Below are 12351 nucleotides of genomic sequence, written 5' to 3' on the forward strand. Positions count from 1 at the left end.
ATAAAATTTGCCATTGTTACTATTTTTAAAAGTGTACAATTAGGTGCTAATAATGATATCTACAATGTTGTGCAACCATCACTGCTATCTATTTCCAGAGCTTTTTTATTATCCCAAATAGCAGCTTTGTACCCATGAAGCAATTACTCCCCATGTACACCCCTCTCTCATCCTTGGTAACCTCTTTTCTGCTTCTGTTTCAGTGAATTGGCCTAGTCTAGGTACCTTATATAATTGGAATTATAGCATATGTGCCTGACTGAATAATACTCCATTGCATGTATATGGTATACCATATTTTATTTGTCCATTTATTTGTTGGTGGACATTAGGATTGTTTCAACCTTTTTGGCTATTGTGAATAATGCTATGAATAGCGGTGCACACATTTTTAGTTTTTATTTATTTATTTTTATTATTATTATTTTAAAAAATATATTTTATTGAATTTTTACAGAGAAGAAGGGAGAGGGATAGAGAGTTAGAAACATTGATGAAAGAGAAACATCGATCAGCTGCCTCCTGTACACCTCCTACTGGGGATGTGCTTACAACCAACGTACATGCCCCTGACCAGAATCGAACCTGGGACTCTTCAGTTCACAGGCCTATGCTTTATCTACTAAGCCAAACCAGCCAGGGCTTATTATTATTATTATTGACAGTATTATAGATGTCTCCCATGTTTTTCCTTTTTTGCTCCCCTCCACCCAAACCTGCCCCCACCCCAGACCTTCCCCATGCTATTGTCTGTGTCCTGTGGGTTATGCACTCATATCTATCTATCTATCTATCTATCTATCTATCTATCTATCTATCTATCTATCTATCTATATTTCCCTTTGGTTAATCTCCTGTCCCCCCTCTCTCCCCACTGAGATCTGTTATTCTGTTCCATGCATCCATATCTCTGGACCTATTTTGTTTGTCACTTTATTTTGTTCATTAGATTCTACATATAAGTGAGATCATGTGATATTTCTCTGACTGGCTTATTTCGCTTAGCATAATAGTCTCCAGGTCCATCTGTCTCAAAGGGCAAGAGCTCCTTTTTTTTTCAGAGCTGCATAGTGTTCCATTGTGTAAATGTACCACAGCTTTTTTATCCACTCATCTATTGGTGAGCACTCTGACTTTTTCTTAACCTCAAACACACAAAATAACATTATATGTATATAATTGATTTCAGAGAGGAAGGGAGAGGGAGAGGGAGACAGAAACATCAGTGATGAGAGAGAATCATTGGTCAGCTGCCTCCTGCACACCCCACACTGGGGATGGAGATCCTGCAACCTGAGCATTTGCCTTGACTGGGAATAGAACCGTGACCTCCTGGTCCACTGAGCCACGCCGGCTGGGTTGTAACACAGCTTTTTCCCCACTCATCTACTGATGGGCACTTGGGCTGTTTCCAGATCTTAGCTATTGTAAATAATGTTGCCATGCACAGAGGGGTACATATAGTCTTCCTGGTTGATGTTTTGAGATTCTTAGGATATACTAATATTCCCAGAAGTGCGATCCCTGGGTCAAACAGCAGTTTCATTTTTAAATTTTTGAGGAACCTTCATCTGTTTTCCACAGCGGCTGCCCTAGTCTGTATTCCCACCAGCAATGTACTAGGGTTTCCTTTTCTCTAAATCCTTGCCAGCACTTGTCATTTGTTGATTTATTGATGGCAGCCATTCTGACAGGTGTGAGCTGATACCTCATTGTAATTTTAATTTCCATCTTGCTGATGATTAGTGATGTTGAGCATTTTTTCATATGTCTATAGGCCATCTATATGTCCTCTTTGAAGAAATATCTTTCAAGTCCTTTGCCCATTGTTTAATTGGATAGTTTGTCTTTCTGGTGTTGAGTTGTATGAGTTCTTTGTATATTCTGGAAATTAACCCTTTATCAGATGTATCATTTCGAATATGTTTTTTCATGCAGTAGGTTCCCCTTTCAGTTTGTTGATGGTTTCTTTTGTTGTGCAGAAGCTTTTTAGTTTGATGTAGTCCCATTTGTTTATTTTTTTCCTTTGTTTCCCTTGCCCTAGGTGATGTATCGGTGAAAATACTGCTACATGAGCTGTCTGAGATTTTACTTGGTGTATACGTTTTTGTTTGAATCGTTGCTTTTAATTCTTTTGGGTAGCAGTGTGGAATTGCTGGATTATATGATAACTCTATGTTTACCTTTTTGAGGAACTGCCAAACTATTTTCCAAAGCAGCGATGTCTTTTATATTCCCACCAGCAATGCATGAAGGTTCCACATCCTTACCAACATTGCTTGTCTTTTTTTTTTTTTCAGTTATAGCCATCCCAATGGATGTGAAGTAGTGTTTCACTGCACTTTTGATTTGCATTTCTCTAATTACTAATGGATTTGAACATCTTGTCATGGTCTCATTTGCCATTTATAGATATTCTTGGAGAAATGCCTACTCAAGCCCTTTGCTCATTTTAAAAATTGTGTTTTATTGTTGTTGAATTATAGGAATTTTTTTTTTTACCAATTCAGGATATTAATCCTTTATCAGCTATATGATTTTCAAATATTTTCTCCTATTCTGTGAGTTTTCATTTTTACTCTCTCAATAAAATCCTTTGATGTACGAAAGTTTTAAATTTTGGCGAAGCACAATTTATCTATCTTTTTATTTTGTTGCCTGTTATTTTGATGTCATATCCAAGACATTATTGCCAAACCCAGTATTATAGGAACTTAACTTTTATATATGTATATCAATTAGCGTATGGTAAAATTGTTTTCATTATATGTTGTTTCACTTAAAGTCACAGAACCTATTGATGACCATGTTAAGTGAGGACTTACTGTATAGATTAGTTTTATATCAGCATTTATTTAGCTGAAAATGTTAATTTCATCATTATGTTTGAAAGATATTTTCACTGGGTATAGAGTTCTGGGGTAACAGTTTCTTTTTTCTTTTGAACATTAGAATACTTTAAATATGTTTCTCTTCTGTAGCCTGGCCGCCATTGTTTCTGATGAAAAGTCACCCATTATTTGCATTGTTATTCTCCTGCTTTAATGTGTCATTTTTTTTGTGGCTGCTTTCAAAATACTCTTTTAATTTTTTGTTTTCAGAAGTTTGATAAAGTGTGTTTAGGTATTTTTTTTTGTCTTATCTTGCTCAGGGTTTGCTGAGATTCTTGGATCTGAACATCAATGTTTCATCACACTGGGGAACTATATATATGTTGCTTTATCCTCTCCATCTTCTCCTTTTGGGATTCTAATTATATGTATGTTAGACCATTTGATATAGTCCCATAGGTGTTTGAGGCTTTGTTCATTTTTTCCCTGTTTCCCAAATCTGATAAACAGTTCTGTCTTCATGTTCACTGACCCTTTCCTCAGCATATTGCATTCCAAATATTGTGCTATTTGGTTTTAGAATTTCTATTTGGTTCTTTTTTTATAGTTTCAATTTCTCTCCTGAGATTCCTTAACCGTTCCCTCATTAATACCATATTTTTCTTTGCTTCTTTGAGCATATCTATGCAGGGTGAGGCAAAAGTGGGTTTATAGTTAGTTGTGAGTATGTGAAACACAGTTTATTCTTGTATTATTCTTTATTAATTATTGTATTATTTTCCATATGAACAACTGTAAATCTACTTTTGCCAACCCTATAATAGCTGCTTTAAATGGTCTGTCTGCTAAATTCAACATCTTGGCCATTTTGAGGTAGGTTCCTATTGATTGTTAACTGTGAGTCACATTTCCCTGTATCTTTCTTTTTAAATCCTTACCCGAGGATATGTGTAAGAGAGAGAGAGAGAGAGAGAGCGAGAGAGAGAGAGAGAGAGAGAGAGAGAGAGAGAGAGAGAGAGAGAGAGAGAGAGAGAGAGAGAGAGAGAGAGAGAGAGAGAGAGAGAGAGAGAGAGAAGGAAACCTCAATGTGAGAGAGAAACATTGATCAGTTGCCTCTTGTACACATGTCATCTGGGGATTGAATCTGCAAGCTAGGTATGTGCACTGGTGGGGAATTGAACCCCCAACTTTTTTGGTGTATAGGATGATGCTCCAACCAACTGAGCCACCTGGCCAGGGCTCCCTGTCTCTTTTTATATCTAGTAACCTTTAATTGTATACTGGGTACTGCAGATGATATGTTGTAGAGACTTATTGGATTTTTGTTCTAGTTGGCAGTTCAGTTAGTCATGAATCACCTTGAATTTTTGTAGGGCTAGATAAGAGGACACTCAAGGTTTTTTCCAATTCCATAAATCTTGTGGGACTGGACATCCAAGCTTTCCACTGAGGAGCTTGTAAGGGCTTGGTTTTGGCTTTGTTGGGTGGGTCTTGAGTAGACCCTGCTCTATAGGTCATGTAGAGTAAGTAGGGTATTTCTGGTATTTTAGCTCAATTCTCAGAGTAGAGAAAGGGTGTGGAGGAGGTCTCTCCACTCTGGCTGGGCTGGACCTCCACTATCCCTTAGTACTGCTCAGCTTCTAGCGTCCCTGTCCCACTTTCAACCTCATAGTGGGACTCTCTGTTAGACCACTGCAGTCTCACCCTGTGCAATCACAACTCAGCTCGAAGCCAGGGACTATGGCCCTCCACACCCAAGTTCCCTTCTTCCTCTTTGCCGTAGCCTGTCCCACAGATTCCAGCTGCTGCAGCTCAGAGGCACTGCCCTGCTCTGCTTCGACTCCAACTCACGGTACCACAGTCAGAGAACTTGTCCCTCAGCAAATGTCATGGTGATCAGGGGGCTCACCTTGTGAATTTCATTTCTCTCAGTGTTGCAGTTTTTCACTTCTGTCCAATGCATGACTGAACACATACGGCATGCATTTGCTGCATCTATTTTGTCCAGTTTTATGGCTGTTTACAACAGGATGGCTGGCTCAGAACTAGACACAATCAGAACTGGAAGTGGAAATCATATTATCAAGAGACTTACTTTTGGAAAACTACTCAAGGGCTTCATCAGTTTTCCCAAGGGCCTCCTGCAGTCCTGTAATTTCCCCATGAGTCCTCCCTGTGCCATTTCTTTCTTTCTTTCTTTCTTTTTAATATATTTTATTGATTTTTTTTACAGAGAGGAAGGGAGAGGGACAGAGAGTTAGAAACATCAATGAGAGAGAAACATCCATCAGCTGCCTCCTGCACACTCCCCACTGGGGATGTGCCCGCAACCAAGGTACATGCCCTTGACCGGAATCGAACTCGGGACCCTTCAGTCTGCAGGCCGATGCTCTATCCACTGAGCCAAACCGGTTAGGGCTCCCTGTGCCATTTCATCATACTTGATGATCTTGTCTTCAATTTTTTAAAAAGTATAGTTTATTGATTTCAGAGAGGAAGGGAGAAGGAGAGAGAGAGAGAGAAACATCAGTGATGAGAGGGAATCATTGATTGGCTGTCTCCTGCATATCCCACACTGGGGATTGACCCCATAACCCAAGCATATGCCCTGACTGTGGATTGAACCATGACCTCCTGGTTCATAGGTCGATGCTCAACCATCGAGCTACACCAGCCAGGCTTGTCTTTAATTGTTAATTGGTCTATTCGTTACAGAGGCAGGGAACTGAGCTAGTAACTGAGCTAGGGCGAGCACATGAGGGGGTCTTGGCATCAGGACTGTGGGAAGTGGGCACTGGAAACCCATACCTCCTTTGAGGGCCCTGGAGCTGGAGCTGGGCCAAGCAGTCCCTGAGGCAGGGTCTCCCTACCACCTAGTCAGCCAGAAGGTGGTGTCTCAGTGAGCATCTGGCCTATCTCCCAATAATGCTCTCTTGCTTCTATCCGTGGGTCCCCCAAGGGATTGTCTCTCAGCGATTGGTGCTTAGTGTCAAACTGGGGTTCAGAGACAGGCCTGTGGCAGCCAGTGGGACCTGAAGTATTAAGCTGAAGTAGTCACAAAAGGCCCAGCCTCCGGCATCCCTGATGCCTTTGAGATGTGGCCAGTGTTGGACTCTAGTAGAAGGACCTGAATCATGGCCTGGGGGTGGGAGGTGTGGCCACCCGAGGGCTTGGCTGACCTGGGCTCTGGCAGGTGGAAGGAGTGCACACACAGCTTTCTCTCCTGCCTGTCATTTCTCAGAGGTGGCGGAGCTGGAGATGGCTATGAGAGTGGGTTCTCTTCCAGAACTTCCTGGAATTACAGGCCACATGTGAGATCCCCATGCGAGGCCCAGTGTCACGATGGTTCCCTTGGCATTGTTCCCAATCTGCCATGCCAGGTGGAGCCTCGACCAAACCTTGATTCTTTGGCTGGTGTTTATCACCCTATACCTGACCTGGTGTGGAGCAGGTCGTGGGGCAGGCCCCAGGATTGCTCTGTGGAGATCTGCTTTCCCTCCCACATGGGCAGGAAGGAGAGTGGCCGCTCATGAAGCAAGCCAGGGTGGGGCGGAGGGAGCGAGTTTAAGGAGCCGCCAGAGAGGATGAGGCCCCTTGAGCAGCTGAGGCAAGAGGAACTGGCTCCAATCCGGGTGCCTCAGGAGGCACCGGCATGCCTGGGCCCCTTTTATCTGGAGATCGGTAATCTTTGGTTTATTATGGTTTTGCTGCATCCAAGGCAATAATGATGCTTTTACCCTATAGTTTCAGGGAGACACTGGAAGAACTTTGCCCTGGTCCCCCTTTTAAGAGATGCAAGCACTCGAGAAAGGCAGCCTGCTCAGCACGAGGAGGTCCATCTGAGGCACTTTGCAGGGTCCCTCAAGCCAGAAGATGCGGAGGTCTTCAAGGATCCTGCTGTTTTCGGGGAAAAGTGAGGGACCCCTAAGGCTCTCAACACTGGGCCTTAGGATGGCACACGGTCGCTGGGGGGTGTGGGGGGGACACCTGTGCCCTCTCAGCAGCCTGGCCCCTCTGCGCCTGCCCAGGCTCCTTCCTTGGCTGCGCTGGATGAGCTGAGGGAAGCGCTGCTGGGTGTGTGGGAAGAGATACCCACCCGACCCTCCCCGTCCCCAAGTGGACCTCCTAGCAGGAAAGGATCTTGCTTTCAAGGTTTCACTGACTTTGTTAAACGTCACGCGTGACGAACCTCTCGGACATATGTGGCGCCCTGTTTTCTCCGATCTTGTGTTACTGCGAGCGAAGGCCAATGAAGCCCAGACAACACCTTTCAGAGCAAAATGCTTCCCTTGGTGTAAAATGCCGACTCTGCTTTATGCTTTCTATCTCCCCCCGTCCCGCGGGGTCTGGGGTAATGTCATTTCTCTTCCTCAGAGAAGGTGGGGGAAGGCCGGTCCCATTCCCAGCTCTGCCAGAATCAGGTTCTTTCAGAGTGACTTCATCTTGCATTGACACATCCCAGTTCCAAACCTCTTAGCTCTATTGCTGTTCAAATGAAAGTGAAGAACCGCGTCCTAACGCCATGTGGCAAGACTTTTTTAATGATCTGCCTTTTGTAGTGATCTTAATCCTGCCTCCCGCAGTGGTACGTCCTTCCATCTCCACCCCTCCTGCCACCCATGAAATCAATAAACATATATCAAGTGTGCACTTCATGCCAGTCATCGGCTCTGTGCAGTTTGTGTGTGTATGTGCGTGCATGCGCATGTGTATGTGCGTGTTCTCTGTGTGCATGTGTTTACCTCATTATTACCAATGGGTGAGGGCACGCCTTCATGCATACAGCTACCATGCGTAGCAAACCATGGGCCGTGGGCCAAATCCAGCCTGCCAGCCGTTTTTGTAAATAAACTTTTATTGGGACACAGCATGGCCATTCACTTCTGTGCTGTCGGTGGCGGAGCAATTGCAACAGAGACCAAATAGGCTGCAAAACCTGAAATATTTACCTTCTGGTCCTTTGCCTGGAAGTTTGCTGACTCCTGCTTGTACAAAAGACAACTCAGCAAACAGTGATCCAGAGGAGCTGCCCCCGTCGGCGGGGTGGTAGTAATGTCTGTGGAGTGTGGGATGAGCTGCCCAGGCATGGAATTGTTGGACGTCAGTTCATGAAAACAGGGCTGGCATCAGCTGAGGCTGGGGCTTCCGCTCCGGTGAGAGAGGTATCTGGAGGAAACAATGGGATTCCTTTACCACGTTCTCCAGCGTCATATCTGTCTCCACACATGGGGCCCGACAGAGGTGCAGGAGGGCTGCTGGCAAGGTGTGAGGTGAGCCGTGGCCAGACCGTGGCAAATGGACATAGAGGAGGGTTACTGGTGGCCAGCACGTATTGAGTGTTTACACAAAGTGCATTAGCCTTCAAGCTTCCTAACAGCCTGTGAAAAGCTGTCATTAGCTCCACTTTATAGATGAGAACAACGAGGCTGGGACAGTTAGTAAAATTACACACCCAGGAAGCAGCATTGCCTGGGTCTGAGCCCGGGCAGTCTGACTCTAAAACCCAGAACTGAACTGCGGAGCTGGGCTGCCTGGCAGAGCAGGAGAAGGGGTGTGCCAGCCACGTGAGGGCTTCTCACTTCCTGTTGTGGGCCTGGGACCCCCTGCTTCACCTGTAGGTCTTCCTCGGAAAATGTCCTGTAGTTGTGAACTATCCACACATTTTTGCAAATTGGGTAACTTTTGAACTGCCTTGTGGGTATTCTTTTGTTAAATGCAGGCTCGCAACCTTTTGCTGTGAAGCTGGGCGGTTTGCGGAGGACACACCTGCAACTAGCCATTTTTTGTGTGTGTGTGTTTTTAAATCTGTTGCTGCCTCTTTTATAATTAAATTTTTTTTCAATTACACTTTACATTCAATATTATTTTCTGTTAGTTTCAGGTGTGTAGCATAATGGTTAGATACATACTTACAGTGTCCCCCCCATATTTCCAGGACCCATCTGGCCCCATACATAGTTATCACAACATCATTAACTCTATTCCAGGGGTGGGCAACCCCTGGCACGCGAAACCCTCTCTTATAATCTTCCATTTACAATCTTTTTCTTAATATCAACTTTTTTATTTTTCAGATGAATTCAGTGTAGGTGCATCTTAGATAAATAAATAATTTTACATAACATGTATACATTAAAAAATAAATGTATTTTTCATCATCATATACTCTGTTTTTGTTGCTCGAATGAATTTTATTATTTCTTCAAGGTTCTTCACATACATACACCTTGAGAGATATCAGGTAGGCGTAACATGTTCTCAAAAAATTAGGATTGGCACGTAGAAGAATTTTGAGTCAGAGATTTTGCTGGTTTTGGCACGCACTCACAAAAAGGTTGCCCACCCCTGCCCTATTCCCTAAGCGTACTTCACATCCTCATGACTATGCTGTAACCACCAATCTGTACTTCTCAACCCCTTCACCTTTCCCACCCCGTCTTCCAGCCTCCCTCTTCTCTGGCGACCATCAGGCTGTTCTCTGTGTCTATAGTCTATTTCTGTTCTGTTTGTTCCTGTCGCTGTCTCTTTATCTCTCTGTCCCCACGTGCCCCCCTCCATCACGTGGAGGCAGGATGAGCCGCAGCCCAGAATCAGTGATAGGGGGGCTGCCCTGCTCAGCCCAAGGGCAGCTGGGGCTGCCAGGACGCAGACGGGCCCTCTGCTGACCACCGGGGAGGGGGCCCAAGGCTGTCGGTGGAGCTCTGCCTGGTCCCTTCCTCACGTCACCAAGTGGGCTGTTTCCTAGAGTGGGTCAAGGTGTCAGCCCTCCCTGGCTGCACCCACCCACAGAAACCTCTTCTCTCATTTCTCCCTCTTTGGGGGGATCTTGTGGACCTGCCTGGGGCCCGATGACTGTAAGACAGGAGGTGCGGGGAAGGGGAGGGGCATCTGTCTGTGGGCATTTAAATTCCGTAGCAGACAGACGTGGTGCAGACACACACCCGCCCACTGAGGCTTCCGCTCTGATCTCAGCCTGGAGAGGAGAAGGCGGCACGGGGTGTGCTGGCAGATGTCTAGGGCCCCCTGAAATCCAGGTCTCCGGGTTGGGGGGGAGCGGGACTGGGTCAGGAATATGCAGAGGCGGCCCTTTTCTTCTCGCAGCCTGCCTCCCACCCCGGCCTCTGGCCCCGTGTTCCCTGACGTTCCGCTCCACGGGCCCAGCCAGTTTGAAAGGTCCCTCCTGGAACCGTATCTCAGAGGGGGAGCGCAGGTCACTGATGAAGGGTATGCACAGCATAGCTCACAGCTGCACCCAGAAATGAGGAGCTGGATCGTGGGGGCAGCTTGTTACTCCTCCCCCACCCCCGACAAGGCTCCCTGGTTCCCAGGTGCTGGGCTGCTGTGAATGAGCATTCGAGGGCACCCACATGGCACAGTGAAGGCAGAGCGGGCGAAACTCGCTTCTGCGGGGGGTCCAGGCTCCACAGTCCCCTTAACACAGGTCAGGAGTCCCACTGGGCAGGCAGCAGCTGGCGTCTAGATGGGCAGAGGCACTGCCTTTGGTATGAGGTGCTGGCTCAGCCCGGCTGGTCAGTTCCCTGCCAGGCCACATTGGTGATAGCACAGGTCTTGTGCCCTGTGCCCTGTAAGGCTAGGCCAGCACAGCCCTTTGTGACAGGGGCCAGGGCTGGCCTGGTGGTCTGGGGTCACTCCGTGAGCTGCAGCCGGGCTGGGCAGAGCATCTCTGACACCCCACCGAGTTCAAATGTTGCCCAAGCTCGTCAACCGCTCCTCAAACGTCTGTGGTCTCTGGCCTCTGAGTCCCTGTTCCTGTGGCTCTCCCTGTGGAGACTGTCCTCCCTCCTTCCACAGCCAACCCCAAAGCCCCCTCTCTCCTGAACCTACCTCCCACCTCCCCATCAGAGCGACTTCATCCCTCCTCCGTGCCTGAGTCCTTTTGTCCTTACAACCTGCCGGGTGGGGTGAGGGCTCCACATTCCTGGAGGGAGACCACCTTCTCCTTTCTGAATCCCACCCTGGCCCCTGGCTGCCCTGCCTTGCCCATCCCCCTGGGCTGTCGCCGGGTGTGGGATTACATGGGGTTGAGTGTAGACAGCCCAAGGGCTGGAGCTGCTGGCTTCATGTGCTTGAGGTGGGCGTGGGGGCATGGCTCTGCTGGGACGTGGCCCCTGCTCCCGCCCCCAGCAGAGCGCGTTCGCCTCACTCCTGGCTGAGCACACCGCATGCCTTTTGGGTGGGTGACGGGGCCTTTTAACCAGTTCCAGCCTGGCCTTTGGGAAATGTGCTGACACCAGGCAAAGCATAAACACTGACATTTGGTGACGGCCTTGCCCCCAGGGTTCTCAGGCAGACAGAAGCCGGCCCGGAGGGGTGAGGGACTCAGTCAGGAGGGGCAATTAACTGAGTAATAGAGGGAGGGCTAGGCTTGGTCCAAGACGGGGCTTTTATGTGGAATTCCAGGCGGCGATGAGGTTTTGAATTGTGCGCATGGGAACCCGAGACCCCCTTTGACATAAACAACGAAACCAGCCCCTACATCACGCACACCGGGGGCCTGCTGGCCCCAGCCAGACTTCCTGCTCCCTCCTGGGCACAGGGCCTGTTGTCCCATGTCAGAAGCTTGACCCCGCCTCCTGCCCCTCCCCAGACTGGACGGTGATGGTGATGAGGGATCAAGGGGAAGTCTCGCTGCATCCGTCACCAGTGCTATCCCTGTCAGCAGAGACTTCCTGCTCCATCCCAGTTCCATCTCACCTGTGGGAACAGGTGTGTGACTCCCAGGAGACGTGGAAACAGGCAGGGCCAGCCAGCCTTGCTCCGCCCCCGTCACAGCTGCGGCCAGAGCTCAGGGAGAGCAGGAGTCTTCCCTGATGCTCTGGCCTTGGAGGCCGTGTCCGGGGCAGTTGCTGGGAGAATGGATCAGCATAACAACCAATCATGGCGAATAGCTGTCAGCATTGATGGAGTTCTTTCTGTTCTCTCTGGGCCTTGTTTTTTGTGGTCTCCCATTTAATCCCCACAGGAACTCAGTGACTTGGGAAGGCGGTTTATTATGCACATTTCACGGGCGAGGAAACAGGCTGGGGAGAGTGACTTGGGTCACACAGTAAGAAATGGCTGAGGTTGTCTGACACCGAGGTCTGTGGTGCGTAACTTCTGGTGGGAGCCCTGAACGGGGACTTCTGTCTCTCAGGGGACCCCGGCTCCAGACTTTGAAGGGCTGATACCAAGTCTTGGGGCTGGCCGCCTTGAGGTCACTCAGGCCAGCCCGCAGCTGTGGCCTTGCCTGGAGGGGCCAGGACAGAGCACTTGACTGTGCATTAGGCCCTCCCGCCGGCGGAGTCTCACTCCTCACAGCATCCTTGGGAAGGAGGCAGGATGGCTCCTATTTCTCCGATGGGGAAACGGAGGCTCCTGATGGGAAGAGTCGGGACCAGAACTTTGGCCTTGACACCTGCTGCCTCCTCACCTTCTCCTGGGTCAGGGTGAGGCTGCCGTGTGGGCGTGGAGGTGACTCAGGCATGGCACGTGGGCGGGCGGGCACTGCAGCTGTGGCTCC

At 48.1% G+C, this 12351-nt stretch overlaps 1 protein-coding gene across 3 annotated transcripts in view; it reads left to right on the forward strand.

The window, feature by feature from the left end:
- The window catches only part of TRPV1 (transient receptor potential cation channel subfamily V member 1), a 26141-nt gene extending 18708 nt beyond the window's left edge, over positions 1-7433 (forward strand). For 2 of the 3 annotated variants that reach the window (XM_006761491.2, XM_006761493.2), the window contains one exon: positions 6576-7433. In XM_006761491.2, coding sequence (XP_006761554.1) covers positions 6576-6748 — 173 coding nt within the window. In that variant the 3' untranslated portion in view covers positions 6749-7433. Of the gene's footprint in view, positions 1-3101; positions 3124-6575 lie in introns of all 3 variants that reach the window. The other variant, XM_006761492.2, reaches the window with a different exon arrangement.
- The last annotated feature ends 4918 nt before the right edge of the window (positions 7434-12351 follow it).

The sequence above is a fragment of the Myotis davidii genome, unplaced genomic scaffold, assembly GCF_000327345.1.
Source record: "Myotis davidii unplaced genomic scaffold, ASM32734v1 scaffold638, whole genome shotgun sequence".
In the NCBI taxonomy this organism is placed as follows: Eukaryota; Metazoa; Chordata; class Mammalia; order Chiroptera; family Vespertilionidae; genus Myotis; species Myotis davidii.